We start from the raw sequence: 23,717 nt of genomic DNA on the forward strand, positions 1-23,717 counted from the left end.
TCACAAATGATGCCAGTCAACCATAAATATCTTTTACAAATGATGCCAGTCAACCATAAATATCTTTAAGGTTGTCAGAAATGATGCCAATGAACCATAAATATGGCTACTATTACTAAGAATAGGAAACCTTTAAAATAGCTTATTCTGAACCACAGAATAGACTGTCAAGTCAATTCTTTGGTTCAGAAGAAGCTATTTTAAAACAAACTTGATAACTTCATGCCATGAAGACCTTTCAATTACTTACAAATGAAACCACAAATATGGCTGATGTTACTTAAATTGTTTGACTGAAGGCATCCTGGCATGAAGACCTTTCACATTTTTATAAATGATATCGCTGTCTTATTTGGCTGCTGTTACTCATATTAAAAAAGCTGTAAAATGATTCTTCTCAAAAACTGCTGAACAAGATTTGACCAAACTTAACAGAAAGCATTCTGGCATGAGGATCTTCAGGTTCCTATAAATGATGCTGAATTCACCTTCAAAGTAGGCAGCTGTTCCTGAAGGTAAACAAACCTTTCAGCAACTTCTTCCTAAAACTGCTGAATAGAATTTTACCAAACTTGATAGATACCATCCTGTCATGAAGACCTTTCAGTTTTATACAAATAATGCATTCATCTCTAATAGAGCTAGTTTATTTGAATATCTGGTCAGATATTAATTTCTTGAAAATTGGATCAGCATAATGTAAGTGTCATCCATTCTTAAAATTGCAAAATAGAGTCGGATGTTCTTTGGATAATCACTACATCTGATTTTAGTTGATAGACTATGTAAGACATGTCATCAAAAGGCATATCATTGACACTAATGAGTTGTTAATGAAAATTTGTAGCCATGCCAACACCAATAACTCTAGTTCATTTGAATATCTTGTGAAATTCCTTGCAAATTAGGATTTAGAGAATGTTATCCTCCTTATAACAGTATATCATAGCTTCTTTAACTGAGCTTAGTATTGCAGTATTCATAGAATTCATCCAAGTTCAAAGGGACATCTAAAATTATAATTCCAAGGGTGTAAATGTTACACAGGACAGTAATTGAAATTGTTACAGTTACGGTTGATGGGTTGAAGGGAAGCAGTTAATTATGACAGAGAGCCAATCACATTTCAGTATTTCATTAGCGTGTGTGAAAGCTATGAGAGCTTGGCTTGATACAGTTGATGATCAACAAAAACCAAGACTCATTGATGTTTCTGATCAACCGTCTGTCATTGAGGACCATGTAATGGTGCAAAAGATGTGTCTTTTGTTGGTTAAGTGTCTATTGACTAAGCGCTGGTAACAGCTTGACATACTAATTCAACATTTGTAAACTTTGTTTACAGATTACAAAATATGCTGAAAGTTTGCTCTTTCTATTATGGCCTGCAAATTAGAACTACTCCTTCCTTTGGAGGGAGGTGAATTCTTCGTAAAACACTGCATTAATTTACCTGTCATAAAAGCAGTATAAGAGAAATTCTTATTTTGATTTCCGGAAGTATGAAGAGAACATGAATAATCTGGAAGTATGATATGCAGTTTCTCCATTGAACACTTTCTCCAATCACATTAATGCTAGAAAAAGAATGTTACTACCTCTTGACTCCAGCTCTACAAAGGGAGGAAACTCTCCACTGTTGCCTCCCCTTCCTGCTGTTTGGTGGATACCCATTTATTAGATATTTACCAATTTAAGCTTTCACTGTTGTATTATCTCACTTATTGTTATCCATAAAAATCAGCTCGAATTTATTTTGGAAGTAGGACAGTAATTAATTATTAATATATTTGGGACATATTGGCAAAATTATTTTTTTATTTTAGTATTTTTGTAAATTGTTGCAGTTTGTGGGCTTAATTTTGTGACCTTATTGTCCAACATGTTTTCATTAATGATCATTGTTGGTTGTCTTTTTGGCTAAAACTGAATCTTTTGCTTCTTTATTAACATTTGTATTATTGTTATAGCAAACACTTGTGAATTGTTATTTCTTCATCCTACGTTGCCTGATCATAATACCTTAGGAGTACTACTGTAACCTCACAAATAAAGTCTTCGCAGGTTAGTATTATAGTTAAATGTTGTTTGGCCACATATGTGACAGTGAGACAGCATCTTCTCTTCCTTGATAAAAGGATTGGCACCAAATTCACAGTGTATCCCAGTGACTACTTCCAAGCCAACTAGTATGTTCTGTCCTGTTGAGAGATGTCACAAATCATCTGAAAGAATTATTGGAACATATTCAACATTAGAGCAGGTTGTAGGAGTTTTTTCTTCTCAATGAGCTATACTCTACCTCTATCCCTCTCCACACTGTTTACAGTCCGGGAGCTATACTCTACCTCTATCCTTCTCCACACTGTTTACAGTCCGGGAGCTATACTCTCTCTATCCCTCTCCACACTGTTTACAGTCAGGGAGCTATACTCTACCTCTATCCCTCTCCACACTGTTTGCAGTCAGGGAGCTATACTCTACCTCTATCCCTCTCCACACTGTTTACAGTCAGGGAGCTATACTCTACCTCTATCCCTCTCCACACTGTTTGCAGTCCGGGAGCTATACTCTACCTCTATCCCTCTCCACACTGTTTACAGTCCGGGAGCTATACTCTACCTCTATCCCTCTCCACACTGTTTACAGTCAGGGAGCTATACTCTACCTCTATCCCTCTCCACACTGTTTGCAGTCAGGAAGCTATACTCTACCTCTGTCCCTCTCCACACTGTTTACAGTCCGGGAGCTATACTCTACCTCTATCCCTCTCCACACTGTTTGCAGTCCGGGAGCTATACTCTACCTCTATCCCTCTCCACACTGTTTACAGTCCGGGAGCTATACTCTACCTCTATCCCTCTCCACACTGTTTACAGTCAGGGAGCTATACTCTACCTCTATCCCTCTCCACACTGTTTGCAGTCAGGAAGCTATACTCTACCTCTGTCCCTCTCCACACTGTTTACAGTCAGGAAGCTATACTCTACCTATATCCCTCTCCACACTATTTACAGTCCGGGAGCTATACTCTACCTCTATCCCTCTCCACACTGTTTGCAGTCCGGGAGCTATACTCTACCTCTATCCCTCTCCACACTGTTTACAGTCCGGGAGCTATACTCTACCTCTATCCCTCTCCACACTGTTTACAGTCCGGGAGCTATACTCTACCTCTATCCCTCTCCACACTGTTTACAGTCAGGAAGCTATACTCTACCTCTATCCCTCTCCACACTGTTTACAGTCAGGAAGCTATACTCTACCTCTATCCCTCTCCACACTGTTTACAGTCAGGGAGCTATTCTCTACCTCTATCCCTCTCCACACTGTTTACAGTCAGGGAGCTATACTCTACCTCTATCCCTCTCCACACTGTTTACAGTCAGGGAGCTATACTCTACCTCTATCCCTCTCCACACTGTTTGCAGTCCGGGAGCTATACTCTACCTCTATCCCTCTCCACACTGTTTACAGTCAGGAAGCTATACTCTACCTCTATCCCTCTCCACACTGTTTACAGTCAGTGAGCTATACTCTACCTCTATCCCTCTCCACACTGTTTACAGTCAGTGAGCTATACTCTACCTCTATCCCTCTCCACACTGTTTGCAGTCAGGGAGCTATACTCTACCTCTATCCCTCTCCACACTGTTTGCAGTCAGGGAGCTATACTCTACCTCTATCCCTCTCCACACTGTTTGCAGTCAGGGAGCTATACTCTACCTCTATCCCTCTCCACACTGTTTGCAGTCAGGGAGCTATACTCTACCTCTATCCCTCTCCACACTGTTTACAGTCAGGAAGCTATACTCTACCTCTATCCCTCTCCACACTGTTTACAGTCAGGAAGCTATACTCTACCTCTATCCCTCTCCACACTGTTTACAGTCAGGAAGCTATACTCTACCTCTATCCCTCTCCACACTGTTTACAGTCAGTGAGCTATACTCTACCTCTATCCCTCTCCACACTGTTTACAGTCAGTGAGCTATACTCTACCTCTATCCCTCTCCACACTGTTTACAGTCAGGGAGCTATACTCTACCTCTATCCCTCTCCACACTGTTTACAGTCAGGGAGCTATACTCTACCTCTATCCCTCTCCACACTGTTTGCAGTCAGGGAGCTATACTCTACCTCTATCCCTCTCCGCACTGTTTGCAGTCAGGAAGCTATACTCTACCTCTATCCCTCTCCACACTGTTTACAGTCAGGAAGCTATACTCTACCTCTATCCCTCTCCGCACTGTTTACAGTCAGGAAGCTATACTCTACCTCTATCCCTCTCCACACTGTTTACAGTCAGGGAGCTATACTCTACCTCTATCCCTCTCCACACTGTTTACAGTCAGGGAGCTATACTCTACCTCTATCCCTCTCCACACTGTTTACAGTCAGGGAGCTATACTCTACCTCTATCCCTCTCCACACTGTTTACAGTCAGGAAGCTATACTCTACCTCTATCCCTCTCCACACTGTTTACAGTCAGGGAGCTATACTCTACCTCTATCCCTCTCCACACTGTTTACAGTCAGGGAGCTATACTCTACCTCTATCCCTCTCCACACTGTTTGCAGTCAGGGAGCTATACTCTACCTCTATCCCTCTCCACACTGTTTACAGTCAGGAAGCTATACTCTACCTCTATCCCTCTCCACACTGTTTACAGTCAGGAAGCTATACTCTACCTCTATCCATCTCCACACTGTTTGCAGTCAGGGAGCTATACTCTACCTCTATCCCTCTCCACACTGTTTACAGTCAGGGAGCTATACTCTACCTCTATCCCTCTCCACACTGTTTACAGTCAGGGAGCTATACTCTACCTCTATCCCTCTCCACACTGTTTACAGTCAGGGAGCTATACTCTACCTCTATCCCTCTCCACACTGTTTACAGTCAGGAAGCTATACTCTACCTCTATCCCTCTCCACACTGTTTACAGTCAGGGAGCTATACTCTACCTCTATCCCTCTCCACACTGTTTACAGTCAGGGAGCTATACTCTACCTCTATCCCTCTCCACACTGTTTACAGTCAGGGAGCTATACTCTACCTCTATCCCTCTCCACACTGTTTACAGTCAGGGAGCTATACTCTACCTCTATCCCTCTCCACACTGTTTGCAGTCAGTGAGCTATACTCTACCTCTATCCCTCTCCACACTGTTTACAGTCAGGGAGCTATACGCTACCTCTATCCCTCTCCACACTGTTTACAGTCAGTGAGCTATACTCTGCCTCTATCTCTCTCCACACTGTTTACAGTCAGGGAGTTATACTCTACCTCTATCTCTCTCCACACTGTTTACAGTCAGTGAGCTATACTCTAGCTCTATCCCTCTCCACACTGTTTGCAGTCAGGAAGCTATAATCTACCTCTATCCCTCTCCACACTGTTTGCAGTCATGGGGTTTGCTTAGGCAGTTGCTCTGCCACTGCTCATATGCTTTTCTAATATCAGAGCACTTCTGCTCATAGTGATCAGTCTACCCATTATAGTGCCATGTTGTACAATGCTTGTTCAATGGCCAGTTTAGTGCCACATACATAGTTGATATAGACTCTTATCGGGTGAAAAGAGTACTACAGATCTGATACATGTTGAAAGGCACATCTGATACATGTTGAAAGGCACAGTTCTCAAGAATCAGTGTGGTTAAAAGCAGAGGGAAGGAAATGTTTCCACCTCAATTTTTCTCCATGCCATCTGATAAAGATCACTTACCATCATCATCATTATCAAACCCTTAACCCAAGAGGTCATTGGGGCACCACAGTTGACTTTACAACTAGTTCTCTCCATCTTTCTCTGTTCTCTACTGCCCTTTGGGAATCTCCAAATCCCATGCCTGTCCACTCCTTAATGTTGTCTTCCCACCTCTTTTTCTGTCTGCCTCTTCTTCTGCACCCTCGCACTGTGCCTTGCAAGATTGTTTTTGTCAGTCCAGATGATCTTGAGACATGACCATACTACAGTTTACGCTTTTTTACAGTGGTCAAGAGGTCTTCATAGGATCCAGTGGCTCCTTGGATTCTGTTGTGGACTTCATCTTTAATTTCATGGTCAACGTAAGAGATGCTCAAGATCTGATGTGAGCATCCATGTTTCACAATCATACAGAAAGATGTATATGACAATTGAGTGCATAAGCTTTATTTTGGAACCAAAATCAATGTTGGTATCTTTCCATATTGGTCTCAACCTTGTTATTGCTGCTGTTGTCTGGGCAATCCTGCAAAGTAGTTCTGGTTTGGAGTCCTCATCTGTGATAATTGATCCCATGTTCTTGAAGCCTGATCTTTATTTCTGCACTGATGCCATTGGTGTTGTTTGTCATCAGTTTGTTTTTTTTGGCTCTAATCTCCATACCATATGCTGTGGAGGCTGTGTCAATGAGCTAAACCAAGTCAGCCAGTTCTTTTTCATCTCCTGCTAAACCATCAGTATCATCTGCGAAGTGAAGGTTGGTGATTGTTCTGCCTCTGATGCTGACAGTGTGGTCATGCAAGGCATCCTCCATAATCCTTTCCAGGAAAATGTTGAAGAGTATAGGTGACAATATACATCCCTGTCTGACTCCAACTGTTGTTCGAAACCAATCTCCTCTGCTGCCATTGATGAGAACAACACTAGTGGCTTTGTCATGGAGTTGCTCAACAACCTGCACCAGGTCTGAGCTGATGTTATGCTTCCTTATAGTTGCCATTAAGGCTGCATGCCATACCCTATCAAAGGTGTTTTTGAAAACTGTAAAAACATGGTATAGATTCTGCTGATGCTGAAGGTATTTCTTGCAAAGGAGTCTGAGATTGAAGATTTGTTCTGTAGTGCTCCTTCCTGCTCTTTAGCAATAATCTTCTCTGCTTGAGGCTTTAGTCTGTTGAGAATTATCTTCAGCATGACTTTGCTTGGGTGACTGATCAGACTGATGGTTCTGTAGTTTTGGCATAGCTGTAGGTTTCCTTTCTTGGGGAGCATGATGGCCAAGGATTGAATCCATGTGGTGGGCCATTCTCCTGTCTGCCATATCTTGTTGATGATTGTTGTCAGGACTGTGTCTATTTCTTCTCCTCCTGCTTGAATGAGCTCTGCTGGTATGTTGTCAATGCCAGCTGACTTTCATTTCTTTAGTGACCTAACTGCAATTTCTACTTCTTCATGAAGAATGAGGTTATCATCAATTTAGTACTGCCTGATCTCATTGGGTCTTATGATTGTACAATTTAGTACTGCTGGATCTCATTGGGTCTTATGATTGTACAATTTAGTACTGCTGGATCTCATTGGGTCTTATGATTGTACAATTTAGTACTGCTGGATCTCATTGGGTCTTATGATTGTACAATTTAGTACTGCTGGATCTCATTGGGTCTTATGATTGTACAATTTAGTACTGCTGGATCTCATTGGGTCTTATGATTGTACAATTCTGAGCAGTATTCTGTCCATCGCTTGAGGATCTCATGATCTTCTGTGAAGCATTTTCCTTTTTTGTCTTGGATGGTGGTAGTTTTCCCTTGTTTATGGGTTGTGATATCTTTCACCAGTTGATATACCATTTTGCTATCATTTCTACTCAGACTGTCTTCAATTTTGCAGCATTGTATTTCTATCCAGGATTCCTTTGCTTTTTTCATGCTTTTCCAGATCATGTTGTTTATCTCTCTGTATTTTCGAGCTCCTTCATGATCTCTTTTTCCCTTTATCAGTTCTTTTCTCTTGTCTCATAGTTCAAGGACATCTGTTGTGACGTAAGGTTTCTTTGTTTGACAATATTTGCCATTGATCTTGATAGCTGTTCTAGTCACAGATGTGTTGAATGTGGTTGTTAAGGACTTGAACTCAGTGTCTTGGCTCTCCAGGGTTATCAAAGGGGCAAATTTACCACCTATCATTGCTTGGATGGCTTCTGCGACTTTTGGATGTTTCAATTTTTCAAGGTCAAAAATGATTCTTGGTTGGTTAGGCTTTTTCATCATTTTCAGGTGGAGGCAAAATGTTGTCATTAATAAATCATGCTCTCTTCCAATATCTTTCCCTGGACAATTTCATGTTCTGTCGATATTCAGTCCTGTGCAGAATCGCTTTTTCTCCAAGATGTAGTCAATCTGGTTGTGATATTAACCATCTGGACGGTGTCAGGTCCATCTTCTAGATGCTTTGTTAGGGCCGAACAGGTTGGCTAGCACAAGATTGTTGTAGGCAGCAATCTCCAAGAGCCTGAGTCCTCTTTCATTTGTTTTTGCATTGCAGAAGAGTCCAAATGTGCTTTGCATTCCAGTCTCCTTGTACGAACAGAATGTTCTTCTTGGGTGAGTTGTCAATGACATCTTGCAGTTGGTTGTAGAAATTCTCCAGTTCGTTGTCATCATAATTAGATGTGGGTGCCTGTATGATTATGATGTTGAAGGGAGTCACCCTCAGGTGGATGGTAATAAGCCTGCTTGAGACTGGGCAGCAACCAATAATGTTGTTCACAATGCCCTTGTGGACAAGAAATCCAACACCATAATAGTGTTTGTCCCCTCTTCCACTGAAGTAGAGCTTATGCCCTTCATCTGTTGTTATTTCACCAACGTTTTTCCAGCGCACTTCGCAGAGATCAATTATGTTCCAGTTGTACCTCTCCAACTCATGTGCAAGTTCTTTCAACTTTCCCACAGACCTCAGTGTTCTAGCATTCCATGTACCGATGATGATGTTGTCTCTTGCGCGGTTCTTGGTAGTGGGGACACCAGTAGCTCCTGGTGTGCAGCAGAAGGCATGGTCATTGTTGACCTGGGCTGGGACTGATCCGGTATGGAAGAATTGTTAGTTGTCTTCATGTGGTGTGTCAAGGGCAAGATACAGCTTGGTGGAGCCCATTCCTCTCCAGACTGGATGACCATTCCTCTCCAGACTGGATGACCACAGCCAAAATCCACTGATATAGTGTGGCACACCCTGGCCCTGAGCAAATGCTCATTAAGCTCATCTTGGAGCCATTGACTTCATCGAGGAAGACGTCTGCCTGATGATGCACTGCTATCATCACACTATTTTGGGAGACACATAGGGGCAGGAGCGTTTTATTCCATCCCATACCCCTGCCCATACAGTCAGTACCAAATTCAATCTAGCTTCAGACATGCCAAAGGGGACTGATTAAAATTATCTAATATACATATTTCATCTCCACATCTGTACATAGACACTTGGGGAAGATATCCAATTAATGAAGACATATAACACAATGGTTTCATGTAATTCTGTGACAAATTTAGTGATTTTGTGCCCAGTTGCTATTATGGACCAAAGGCAGTCTATGGCCATGATAGACCATTATATATATATATATATATATATATATATATATATATATATATATATATATATATATACACATGGATCTTAATAGGCCTGGTACTCTTCAGATATGTCTTGATCCAATGCCATCACTGACCAGTGTTAAACAGCTACAAAATTCTCCATCACAGCTTATTTCTGGTACCAGCTATGGTGATGTTTCAGTCCTCATCAGAAACGACAGTGATACATATTATGAACCTGTCTCCAAAGGAAGGAAATGATGGCTTAGATTTTACCAAAACTGAAGTTTTGCACCTTTTTGGGATCACATATAGCCTGCATAGATTCTGATACAGCCTTTTGTTATGCCTAGGGGCTTGGGGAATGGGTAACAGGGATCTAACATATTTTGTATGCATCTTCAGCACCATAACATTGACTTCCACATCACTGTCACATGATCTGTACCCAGTTATCAACCTTTCAATCATAGTGCCAAGTATCCAAGTACCAATAATTTCCAATCTGGCTTCAGTTTTTGCAGAAATGATGTTTCAGGCCAAGAATTCCTCCTGAACAGAGTGTCTTTCACAGGAATGTGAGTTGAAATCATTTCACTGTGTGATTCAGTTCTTACAGAGAACCATCTCTCAATCTGAGAATTCCATCACCTATACTGAGTTTACTCAATGCCACATCTGCCAAACCTTGTGATTTTGCCATAAGTCTTATAAAAATGACACACCAATTCATACTCTGCAGAGTTCTTTTTTAGATTTTTTCTAGTACCCATAGCCATACAGGAAGCCCAGACATGTTATTGACCTCAGCTAGATGGCATGGTCTGAGCCATACAGGAAGCTCAGACATGTTATAGACCTCAGCTAGATGGCATGGTCTGAGCCATACAGGAAGCTCAGACAGGTTATAGACCTCAGCTAGATGGCATGGTCTGAGCCATACAGGAAGCCCAGACATGTTATTGACCTCAGCTAGATGGCATGGTCTGAGCCATACAGGAAGCTCAGACAGGTTATAGACCTCAGCTAGATGGCATGGTCTGAGCCATACAGGAACCTCAGACAGGTTATAGACCTCAGCTAGATGGCATGGTCTGAGCCATACAGGAAGCTCAGACATGTTATAGACCTCAGCTGGATGGCATGGTCTGAGCCATACAGGAAGCTCAGACAGGTTATAGAACTCAGCTAGATGGCATGGTCTGAGCCATACAGGAAGCTCAGACAGGTTATAGACCTCAGCTAGATGGCATGGTCTGAGCCATACAGGAAGCTCAGACAGGTTATTGACCTCAGCTAGATGGCATGGTCTGAGCCATACAGGAAGCCCAGACAGGTTATAGACCTCAGCTAGATGGCATGGTCTGAGCCATACAGGAAGCTCAGACAGGTTATAGACCTCAGCTAGATGGCATGGTCTGAGCCATACAGGAAGCTCAGACAGGTTATAGACCTCAACTAGATGGCATGGTCTGAGCCATACAGGAAGCCCAGACAGGTTATAGACCTCAGCTAGATGGCATGGTCTGAGCCATACAGGAAGTCCAGACAGGTTATAGACCTCAGCTAGATGGCATGGTCTGGCAAGGTTTTGGTCACAAGGGACAAGTTTGTGATGATTCTAGTAGTGACTGATGCCTACTTTCATGCCAATCAGACTTCAAGCTAGTTCCTTCACATTGTGTTCCACAGAAATATAAAGCAGTCTTTTGTGAAGGGTATGAAGAACCTTCACCCCATTTTCTTTTATCTGAGCTTTCTAGTTAATTGATAAAAGTCCGATCTCACCCTCTTCCAGCTCTTCCATTTTGGTATAGAATTCTTGACCCATCTCAACCTTATTTATCATGTTCCCTTGTGCATTGCATGGATTATCATGCTTGCAGAGTTGATTTCCAGTAAGGAGTGGATTTCATTGAGACAGTTTTTGCAACTCCTTGTATTGGAGGTAATTAGTTAGTTTTTTCCCTTTGTCTGTATTTTATTTAGATAGGAAATACAGTCTCAATCTTTCTAATAGGGCCAGATTTGAGAGGTAGCAGAGTGTATTTCCTGTGATTTGGTAAATATTCTTGATGAAACCATTAACAAAAACAAATTATTTATTCACACTTTGAAGCACTTTGCTGATGTCTGTAGCAAAGATTTACATGCAAAGTGGTAAATTAACTGTAATTGGTGCTTGTGTCTCAGTGACCCTTTGTTTCAGTTAATCTATGCCCTATAATTTTCACAGTGCATCATGTTCAGGATAAAGAATTGATTTGTAGCACATCATTCTTAATGTAGACTGTGTCATTACCAAATTTTACTGTAGCACATCATTCTTAATGTAGACTGTGTCATTACCAAATTTTACTGTAGCACATCATTCTTAATGTAGACTGTGTCATTACCAGATTTTACTGTAGCACATCATTCTTAATGTAGACTGTGTCATTACCAAATTTTACTGTAGCACATCATTCTTAATGTAGACTGTGTCATTACCAAATTTTACTGTAGCACATCATTCTTAATGTAGACTGTGTCATTACCAGATTGTACTGTAGTACAGCATTCTTAATGTAGACTGTGTCATTACCAAATTTTAATGTAGCACAGCATTCTTATTGTAGACTGTGTCATTACCAGATTTTTACTGTTATTAATTGTTCTGTCATCCATAATACTGATTCTGACTCTTACATTCAGTCCAAAACTTTTTAAAAATTGCAAATCTTCTGGAATCTAATTAAGAATTCTTTATTATAGTCTTTACATTTTTATTCCCTTCTAATTATTTTAGGTGTACAAAAACAGTTATTTATATATAAGTAACTTCTAGAGGAATTTTAAGTAACTTCTGTCATTGAAATATCCTTTTCTAAAATAATTCTTGCACATAGAGATGGTCACATTGACAATTTATTAATTTATTGCATACTATGACAAGGCTGATATATTCCACTCATAAATTGAAGGGAGATAAATGGTGGTAGCAAGCAAGGTAACCCTTGAATAGATAGATTTATTTTAATGTTCTTTCTGATTTTCTGAAATGAAGCTCAAATACTTAAATGTTGCCTGAAGTGCACAATTGATTTTGTTGGTATGCATGAATTTTAAATATAATTTAATATTCACTAACTAGGGGTGGATATAGGCCTCAAGGTACTAATGATATGGGACTATGGGACTTGAGTTCAGAAAACTCATGACTAAAATTATCACCATGCTCTTTAATGTGAAACTGAAAACATGTCTTGCACAAAATCTTGTAGATACAGAAGATGCATGTGGTTTACTCTAAATAGATAAATATAGGTTTGATCATGAGCATTCAGAAATTTAAAGCTATTGAATTTTTAATATCATTGTTGTTTTCATAGATTTACTATAGGAGTTGAATTAGTAAAGGAAGTCTTTGAATTGTAAACCAGAAAACTTGCTCACACTTTGCAGATGGCTTGCAGTTAGATAAGAAATACACCTGTTGATTTTGGAGTAAAAGGTAAATGTCATGGCAGTTCTAGGAAGAGAAATGGTTTTTCTTCAGCATCTTGAGTTGCTTATCATATAATTTTAACATAAGATTATGGATTGCTTTTCTTTTGGGATGAGGAAGCCACTTCTTCTTTTTGGAAACAAAAGATAAACAGTGATGGTCACTGGGATTGAAGAAGTAGAAATGATTTCCACTGAACTACTTTTTTCACAAAATAACTCAAGTTCAGTGCTGGAAATCATAACTAGATTTTGTGTATGGTTAAATTTGAGGTAAAACAGATCCTATTGAAACTGGAATTGTAAGTTAAAGGTTAGTGTTGCCAGGACTAAAAGAAGGAAAATGTGGTCTGTGTCTTTTAGCCAAACCAAATTCTTTGGATGGCTTTGGATTGCTTCCATTTAAGACCTGGAAGCTACTATTCAATTCAGATTTAGAAGCTATCCAATAAGTAAAAGAGAATTTTATGTAAAAGAAGTACGAAACATGGTAGGCATATAACATACTGTTTATGGTACTCTTGTCACTGGATTGTTATTGAAGTCACAAAATGTACAGATATAATGTTTAAATTACATTAATCAGGAAAAAAATAGAAAGAAATTATTCTTTAATCATATTTGAATATTTTCTTTTTGTCTCGTGAAGTTTTCATGCAGAGCGTTGCACCATAAAAACCTTTTTGCACATTACACTAATATATGTTTTGATTTGGTTTATTTCAGAAAAGATGGGATTTGCTTTCCTTTCCCCTATATCACTCTGCCTATGAAACATTTCACATGTATGAGACATTTATAGACCCATCCTTTAACTATACTCTTGGTATGGCACGCCTATGGGGAGTAATGAGCTGGTAAGTTTAAATAAAATTGTTTTCTTCTTCAAATAAGTTACCTGATCATAATACCTTAGGAGTACTACTACTATCTCACAAATGCAGCCCTCCCAGGCTAAAAATATTGCTAAAAAAGGTAAAATTCATTAGCCCACCTATGTATCAGAGTAATCTCCCCTTGGTACAGGGATTGGTGCCAAATTTCATGAACATTTCAGGTACTACTTCCATTCATGCAGAGTAGTGCATTCTCTAAAGACAGGGAGGCCTTGCAATCCACTCTACAGACAGGGAGGCCTTGCAATCCACTCTACAGACAGGGAGGCCTTGCAATCCACTCTACAGACAGGGAGGCCTTGCAATCCACTCAACAGACAGGGAGGCCTTGCAATCCATTCTACAGACAGGGAGGCCTTGCAATCTACTCTGCAGACAGGGAGGCCTTGCAACCCACTCAACAGACAGGGAGGCCATGCAACCCACTCAACAGACAGGGAGGCCTTGCAACCCACTTGACAGACAGGGAGGCCTTGCAATCCACATACATGTATTCTGGGAGTTTTCTTCTTTAAAGCAAGTTAAATGAGTGTTCTCTTTCTAAAGAATGTTACTTCATCTATTATTTACAAATTTGCATTCTTTTTTGACCACTAAGTTCTGTCATTTTGATGCCATTGCTTTGCTATCCTCATGTACTTAGATGCCCTTGGTACATACATGCACAGGTTGCTATTATGTCCCCACACATTGCTATCCTCATGTACTTAGATGCTCTTGGTACATACATGCACAGGTTGTTATTATGTCCCCACACATTGCTATCCTCATGTACTTAGATGCCCTTGGTACATACATGCACAGGTTGTTATTATGTCCCCACACATTGCTATCCTCATGTACTTAGATACCCTTGGTACATACATGCACAGGCTGCTATTATGTCCCCACACATTGCTATCCTCATGTACTTAGATACCCTTGGTACATATATGCACAGGCTGCTATTATGTCTCCACATATTGCTATCCTCATGTACTTAGATGCTCTTGGTACATACATGCACAGGTTGTTATTATGTCCCCACACATTGCTATCCTCATGTACTTAGATGCCCTTGGTACATACATGCACAGGTTGCTATTATGTCCCCACACATTGCTATCCTCATGTACTTAGATGCTCTTGGTACATACATGCACAGGCTGCTATTATGTCCCCACACATTGCTATAGTTGTATTTAATAGGTGCAGCTCTGGTGGGTGATACAGAAAACTCATATCATATTGCTGTGTAATTTCTACATAGTGATCTTGTCACAGTCAGATATTCAGTGAGCATCGGGACATTCAGTGGCATGGTGGGCAACCACTTTAGACAATCTTCTACACTTTCATTTCAGATTGCACAATCGACATCAGCATTGCCCCATTCACCTAGAGATGATGAAGTATGCTCACAAGCTTATCTTGGGTAGATCTAAGTGTCAATCAAGGAAGTTTTTAGCATGTTGTGACCAGAATTTAATTGTCTTTCTCCATCATTAGCTTTGTCCACAGTTCCAGCATCTGTTGACAGGCAAATCAAGACCAACTGTTATCACTGTCTTGTCAAGCGGCTAACTTGGAGAATGTTACAGACACATAACAGCCATGGGAATTGCTGAAACCCTCGTCAGTAAGTACCTCAGATGCCATCTTGCACAGTGCAAATAGGGACTGGTCTTTTAGATTACTTATCACATAATGCACTTCATCATAAGAAAGTTTGAAAAAGTTATGTAGGATACAATGACCCTGTTCCATCACCATCAAACTCTGCCACCTAAACCTGACCTGAAACAAGATCAGCAACAAAGATGATCCTGCCTATTATGTTGAATTATAGACTTTTTTACATTGATTAGCATCCTGTGTGCCATCGTGCCATTGGTACTTTTAGGGCTCAGTCGACCTGTAGTACCAAAATGCACTCAGCTTGCTTCATGGCCATTTGCACAACACAATCTAGTTAATATGGCCTCTTCTCATGGGAAACAATCCTGCAGATCGAATAAGTTCAGAGCCATGGGTCTAGAAAATCAAAGTGGATAAAATCAAGAGAAGGGGATCATTCCACCCCAGTTCCTCTCCATGCCATCACAGATCACTCATGGCCAATACTGAACCCAGTCTAGCTGTTAAATATGCTTTAGGAGACTGCTTATGATGATCTAATATTCCAACCCCTAGTCTGTACATAGACCCAACTGGGGACATACTGTATATTACCACATTGCAATCACATGATCTCTACACAGTACTGGTCCAATATGGCCAGGGAACCATATGGCCACATGATCAGAATGCTGATCGTTTCAAACCTAGCTTTGATTCTTGCAAGAATTGTATTTCACCCCTACAGTTCCTCTTGAACAGAGTATGTCTCCTGTAGAAATACTCACTGGCATCATTTCAATGGAAGCTTCATTGCTTACTAAGATCTTTCTCTTAATCCAAGAATCCTTCATTTTCAGGGTTTACTCAATGTGGTAGCAGACATCATTGTTCTACGTTGCCTTTTGATAAGGCCATTACATTGATAGTTGTCCCAATGGCAGTCAATACTTTGCTTCTTGGGACAAACAGCTTATATGAGGTTCAATCTTAGGAAATGGGAGACCCTCACTTTACCAGCTTACATCAGATGGTCCCTGGCAGGTACAGCCTTCTAGTTGACAGTTTGTATGACCATGAGCACAAGGGCTGGGGTGCACATATCCTTCCATAATTGCAGAAGGCAAGTGGGCAGTGGCTTGCCCAGGATCATCTGTTGCATATCAGTTTCATTGAGAGATCAAAGACATGAGAAAAGCATTCCAATGATGGCAGGAGAAACTGTATGGATAGGGTATTATCATTCTGTTCAACAACTCCACAATGGTGAATTATCTCCAAAGGCAAGGGGGAACAAAGGCCCCAGACCTTTGAATTTTTCTTTGGGAATTTCTAAGCTGGTGTCTTCATTGACAAATCCTAATACAAGCAAAATGGTAACTGCATCCCTCAGAGTTCACTTGCACATCAACCGCTGGTGGATTTTTATTAGCAATAAAGGGAAAGCAAAACTCCCAACATTTGCCTCACCAGCCACAGATCTGAAGGCCTGTGCAAAGGCCTGTGCAGTCAGTGCTTTTTCCATTGATTGGAACAGATTGTATGTGTACATTTACTCTTCAGCACACCTGTTCAAGATGTGATACAGAAAGCAAGAGAATTGGAGTTCTACCTCATTCTTGTTGCTTCACGGTTGTTGGAAAAAAATCATGGATCAAAAATCTGATCAATCTAGAGGCAGAAATTGCCAGAAAATAGAGATATTTTCTCATCTGCTGAGGCAACCACAATGGCAGGCATTACATCCCAATCCAGAGTTGTTGAACATGCACATTTGATCTTATTAAACAGATCCTCAACAGTTCTCTCATCAAGTGATGGAGAGGATTACTCAAGCTATATTGGCCGTACTCTTTACAGTTACAGTGGAAATGGAGAATTTTTGTACAGTGGTCTGAGCATTGTGTAGCTGAATGCATCAATACTGCTATAGCTAACTCCCTACTTTGGCCTTTTGATGACAAAAAGCACAATCATAAAATATTTTGACTGGGTAACATCTTTGAAGAAGAAACCAGTATTTTCTAGTAAAACTTGTTTCTTCAATAATACTTACCCCATCATAATACATATACACTCAGTAATACTTACCCCATCATAATATATATACAGTATAACTTACACAATCATAATACATATACACTCAGTAATACTTACCTCATCATAATACATATACAGTAATACTTACGCAATCATAATACATATACAGTAATACTTACGCAATCATAATACATATATGCTCAGTAATACGCAATCATAATACATATACACTCAGTAATACGCAATCATAATACATATACAGTAATACTTACGCAATCATGATACATATACACTCAGTAATACGCAATCATAATACATATACACTCAGTAATATGCAATCATAATACATATACACTCAGTAATACGCAATCATAATACATATACAGTAATACTTATGCAATCATAATACATATACACTCAGTAATACTTACGCAATCATAATACATATACACTCAGTAATACTTACGCAATCATAATACATATACACTCAGTAATACGCAATCATAATACATATACACTCAGTAATATGCAATCATAATACATATACACTCAGTAATACTTACGCAATCATAATACATATACACTCAGTAATATGCAATCATAATACATATATGCTCAGTAATACGCAATCATAATACATATACACTCAGTAATACACAATCATAATACATATACAGTAATACTTATGCAATCATAATACATATACACTCAGTAATATGCAATCATAATACATATACACCCAGTAATACTTACGCAATCATAATACATATACACTCAGTAATACGCAATCATAATACATATATGCTCAGTAATACGCAATCATAATACATATACACTCAGTAATACGCAATCATAATACATATACAGTATAACTTACGCAATCATAATACATATACACTCAGTCATACGCAATCATAATACATATGCACTCAGTAATACTTACCCAATCATAATACATATACAGTAATATTTACCCAATCATAATACATATACAGTAATACTTACCCAATCATAATACATATACACTCAGTAATACTTACCCCATCATAATACATATACACTCAGTAATATGCAATCATAATACATATGCACTCAGTAATACTTACCCAATCATAATACATATACAATAATATTTACCCAATCATAATACATATACAGTAATACTTATCCAATGATAATACATATACAGTAATACTTACCCAGTCATAATACATATACAGTAATACTTACCCAATCATAATACATATGCACTCAGTAATACTTACCCAATCATAATACATATACAGTAATACTTACGCAACCATAATACATATACAATAATATTTACCCAATCGTAATACATATACAGTAATACTTACCCAATCATAATACATATACAGTAATACTTATGCAATCATAATACATATACACTCAGTAATACACAATCATAATACATATGCACTCAATAATGCTTTCCCAATCATAATACGTATACAATAATATATACCCAGTCATAATACATATACAGTAATACTTACCAAATCATAATATGCACTCGGTAATACTTACCCAATCATGATACATATACAGTAATACTTATGCAATCATAATACATATACACTCAGTAATACACAATCATAATACATATGCACTCAATAATGCTTTCCCAATCATAATACATATACAATAATATTTACCCATTCATAATACATATACAATAATATTTACCCAATCATAATACATATACAGTAATACTTACCAAATCATAATATGCACTCAGTAATACTTACCCAGTCATAATACATATACAGTAATACTTACCCAATCATAATACATATACAGTAATACTTACCCAGTCATAATACATATACAATAATATTTACCCAATCATAATACATATACAATAATATTTACCCAGTCATAATACATATACAGTAATACTTACCCAATCATAATACATATACAGTAATACTTACCCAATCATAATACATATACATTAATATTACCCAATCATAATACATATATATTCAATAATGCTTACCCAATCATAGTACATAATAATACTTGCCCAATCGTAATACATATACAGTAATACTTACCCAATCATAATGCATATACAGTAATACTTACCCAATCATAATTCATATGTACTCAATAATGCTTACCTAATCATGATACATATACAATAATACTTACCCAATCATAATACATATACAATAATATTTACCCAATCATAATACATATACAATAATATTTACCCAATCTTAATACATATACAGTAATATTTACCCAATCATAATACATATACACTCTCGCAGTCTCCCCACAGTTAGATCCATACAGAGAGCAGTGACTGAAGTATTCATGGGATTTGGCATGCATCAAAGGGAGATCACTCTATCTGCCACCTAGGTGGGCAGATAGTTTTTAGCTTTTTAGCTAAAAAGGTTTAGCTATCTGGGTGGGCTGGATTTGGGAGGCAATAATTGTTCTAATATATTATGATCAGGTAAGTATTATTGAAGAAACATATTTTACTAGAAAATATGTAGAATGAAATCTGCACAAACTTAAGAACATCCGACTCACTATAGGTCAATGGCCTTTGTATTGAACAAATCAGAGAGGTGTGGTGGTGTTGTTGTGGTTGGATATAGGATGCACATACTTGATTCATGCATGCCTCCTGAAGGCTAAACCTGAACCAGAGTGTATCCTGCCTGTATCCAATGACAGTGGAGCACATTTTTCTCAAGTGTGTTGATTTCCACTCTGTGAGACAGAAGTATTTTGGTATGAACTGCATGAAGAAGCTGTACATGGATGTATCACCCAAGAAAATCTTGAAATTTTAAAGGGAATGCAGTTTATATAAGAAATTTTCATCATATTGTAGGGATTTTAAATATATTACCTTTATCTGTTATTTATGTATTTTAATGAGTTGTTACATTTTTAATATTGTATCATACATTGATTTAGGTGGCTTTATCATCCTCATTTTTGAGAAGTTCACTTTTACATTTTTTGGGACATAACCTTTTGTTGGCACTACCTAGCCACTATTGGGCTGAGGGACTGTAAAGCACTACATATATATGTACATATATTCACTGTACAGATGGTATGATGTACCAGTGTGAATGTTTAACTTTTATTAACACCACTTAATGTTTAGTATTTGGTCACTAGCTGCATAAATGATGGTGTTTATATACATGTGTCAGAGACTTGAATGATTAACCCATGGTGCTTATATACACATATCAGAGACATGAATAATTAGCCGACATTAACTAGTAGTTGATGGTGCTGATATACAAATATCAGAGACTTGAATGATTACTTGATGATGCTGATGTAAACATATTGGAGTCTTCAGTGAATATCTGATGTTGATATACACATATCAGAGACATTAATGATTAGTTGATGGTGTTGATATACACATATCAGAGACATTAATGATTAGTTAATGGTGTTGATATACACATATCAGAGACATTAAAGATTGATGGATGGTGTTGATGTACACATATTAGATATTTTAATTAGGTGTCTCTTAAAGCAAGTTTTTACAGTGATGTAACAAAATGCATTTAGAATTGGAGACAGCCATTAATCCCTTGGATTCAGAGTAAGAAATTGCCCAATTTTTTGAAGCTTAAGTAGTTTGACTGAGATAATGTAATACAGTTGACTGAGATAATGTAATACAGTTGACTGTGATAATGTAATACAGTTGACTGAGATAATATAATACAGTTGACTGAGTTAATGTAATACAGTTGACTGAGACAATATAATACAGTTGACTGAGATAATGTAATACAGTTGACTGACATAATATAATACAGTTTTTGTTTGTAAATGTATTTTAAATGCCTAATGTTATGATCCGACTTTAAGGAGAGTAAGTTTCATTATGTTATTCCAAGTGTAACAAGTACTTAAGAAATCCGAATAATTGTAAGATTTGAGACACCTTACTTTTCTATTTAGGTCCCTACTGAACAGTGATGATATGGTATGAGAGCTCAAATTATGTAAAACAATAAATGGTGAGTGAAGTACAGTTAAAAAAGTAAGCAGCTTACAAAGAAAATAATGAAAATATGACCAATTATTGTTGAACTCTGTTGAGCACATGGACTCATTAATGTTTTGATATTTTAGGGGTCAGCTACTTAATTGGTAATATCAAAGATGGCTACCCAATTTGATGGGACAGAAATTTGCTAGTTTTCAAACAAATGGAGAGACAACCAAATTGAGTGATTACTTAAGTGTTCCCACATTTAAATGCATATTTTCTTATCAACTTTAAACAGTTTTATTTGAATTTAGCTATTAAGAAACTGTTACACTGTGAAATTTTTTATGGTTATTTATATTTTTCAGGAAAATTGCAGATGAAACTGTGTTTTCTTTTGATGTGCGTAGATATGCTAAAGCTATATCGGACTTCTTAGAATTATTAAAGACCAAGTATGGTACAGAATGGAAAAAGCACAATATTAATATAGGTAAGCACTTTTAGACATTCAGCTCCAATTGAAGTCTAAAGAAGTAAATGAGAAGCTGAAACTTCTTGATATATTTCATTGAAAATATCATAAATAGATGCACAAGGTGTATTTAAAAATTTCTGAAAATTGGTATGCTTTACAACAATGCTCAATTTAAGTAAAATGCATGATGATCCACTCAAAGTACTCCCATGTACCTCTGAATGCTTTCCCATACAAATTGTCTGCCCCCAGCAAATCTTTGAAAATGGGATTTACCTGTAACCAAAGGTGACTTAGATATAAATCAGTGCTATCTGGAGGAGGTGGCAAATCTAAATCAGGGCTATCTGGAGGATGTGGCAAATCTAAATCAGGGCTATCTGGAGGATGTGGCAAATCTAAATCAGGGCTATCTGGAGGAGGTGGCAAATATAAATCAGGGCTATCTGCAGATGTGGCAAATATAAATCAGGGCTATCTGGAGGAGGTGGCAAATATAAATCAGGGCTATCTGGAGAATGTGGAAATTTAAATCAGGGCTATCTGAAGGATGTGGCAAATCTAAATCAGGGCTACTGGAGGAGGTGGCAGTGTTTGGATGCTGTGCTTATTCAGGAAGTTTGTCAAAATGGCAGATGTAAGCACTCTGGTATTGCCATGGAATCGATGAATTACACAGGTGCCAGTGTGTGGATGGGTCATTTGGTAGTGTTCCTCTGCTTTTGGCAAGACTTTGAAGGCATAAAATTGTCAAGTGACAATAGCAGAGCCAGGAACAGGTACCAAAATGACCAGTGGTTTTTCATTGAAAAAAAATGTGCAGAAAACTCTCTTGACAGTCTGACTATATCTGGCTATTGTATGGTTTCTGTTCATTTTATCTGGTCAAATCTTTATTATTTTGTCATGAATTGGGTTCATGAAAATAAACCCATGTTTCATCAGATGTAAGTCTCATTCAAATGTCTCTTTTTCTATATGGTGAGTTGCCATTTGATCAGCTGTCCAAAAATGTGGTTCCCATCTTGAACAAACATTTCTGATTTTCAATTGATTCTTCATTATATTACAAACTGCTGATGAATGAATGCCTGCAATAATAGAAATATTTATTCCTGTGATAATAGAAATATTAATGCCTTGATAATAGAAATATTAATGCCCATGATAATAGAAATATTAATGGTCTGTGATTATAGAAATATTAATGGTCTGTGATTATAGAAATATTAATGGTCTGTGATTATTGAAATATTAATGCCCATGATAATAGAAATAGTAATGCTAATGATAATAGAAATATTAATGCCTGTGATAATAGAAATATTAATGCATGTGATAACAGAAATATTAATTCCTTTGATAATAGATATATTAATGACCATGATAATAGAAATATCGTCCACTGTGTATCAAGCATCTACCTTAATTGCTTACTTCACAGCAAACACTTCCCCATAACTTTTGGCAGGCAAAGAGGCATCTTTAGAGGATTCATAACCCATCTTTAAACAATGAAACCATTGTACAGTGGTCACCTTTATGCAATGGCCAGATTTTCTCTTCCCATGTGCAACCCTATTGACAGGTCTGTCTCTGTGTGTGTGTGTGTCTATATATATACATATATATATATATATATATATATATATATATATATATATATATATATATATATATATATATATATATATATATACACACACAGATTGTGATCCCACTATAACAATGTTGGGGTCCATAGAACCTGACCATTGTTATAGACTGAACTGTGTTATAACCAAGTCAGTTAGTTGAAAAAAATGATGCATGTACCTTAAAATGGTGGTGGTGTTGGTGGGTCTTAATACAAGCGGGCACAAAAATATGTGCTTTTGATTAAATGAAGAATAAC

General features: G+C 37.9%; 1 protein-coding gene across 1 annotated transcript in view; it reads left to right on the plus strand.

The window, feature by feature from the left end:
• The window catches only part of LOC149785915 (N-acetylated-alpha-linked acidic dipeptidase 2-like), a 75,794-nt gene extending 53,504 nt beyond the window's left edge, over positions 1–22,290 (plus strand). The window contains exons 16-18 of the mRNA XM_089978085.1: positions 13,528–13,658; positions 21,714–21,838; positions 22,112–22,290. Of these exons, the coding sequence (XP_089834211.1) occupies positions 13,528–13,658; positions 21,714–21,838; positions 22,112–22,290 (435 nt within the window). The remainder of the gene's footprint in view (positions 1–13,527; positions 13,659–21,713; positions 21,839–22,111) is intronic.
• Positions 22,291–23,717: the final 1,427 nt, after the last annotated feature.

This window comes from Sinohyriopsis cumingii, chromosome 12 (genome assembly GCF_028554795.1).
Source record: "Sinohyriopsis cumingii isolate HCF-2022 chromosome 12, ASM2855479v2, whole genome shotgun sequence".
Taxonomy (NCBI): Eukaryota; Metazoa; Mollusca; class Bivalvia; order Unionida; family Unionidae; genus Sinohyriopsis; species Sinohyriopsis cumingii.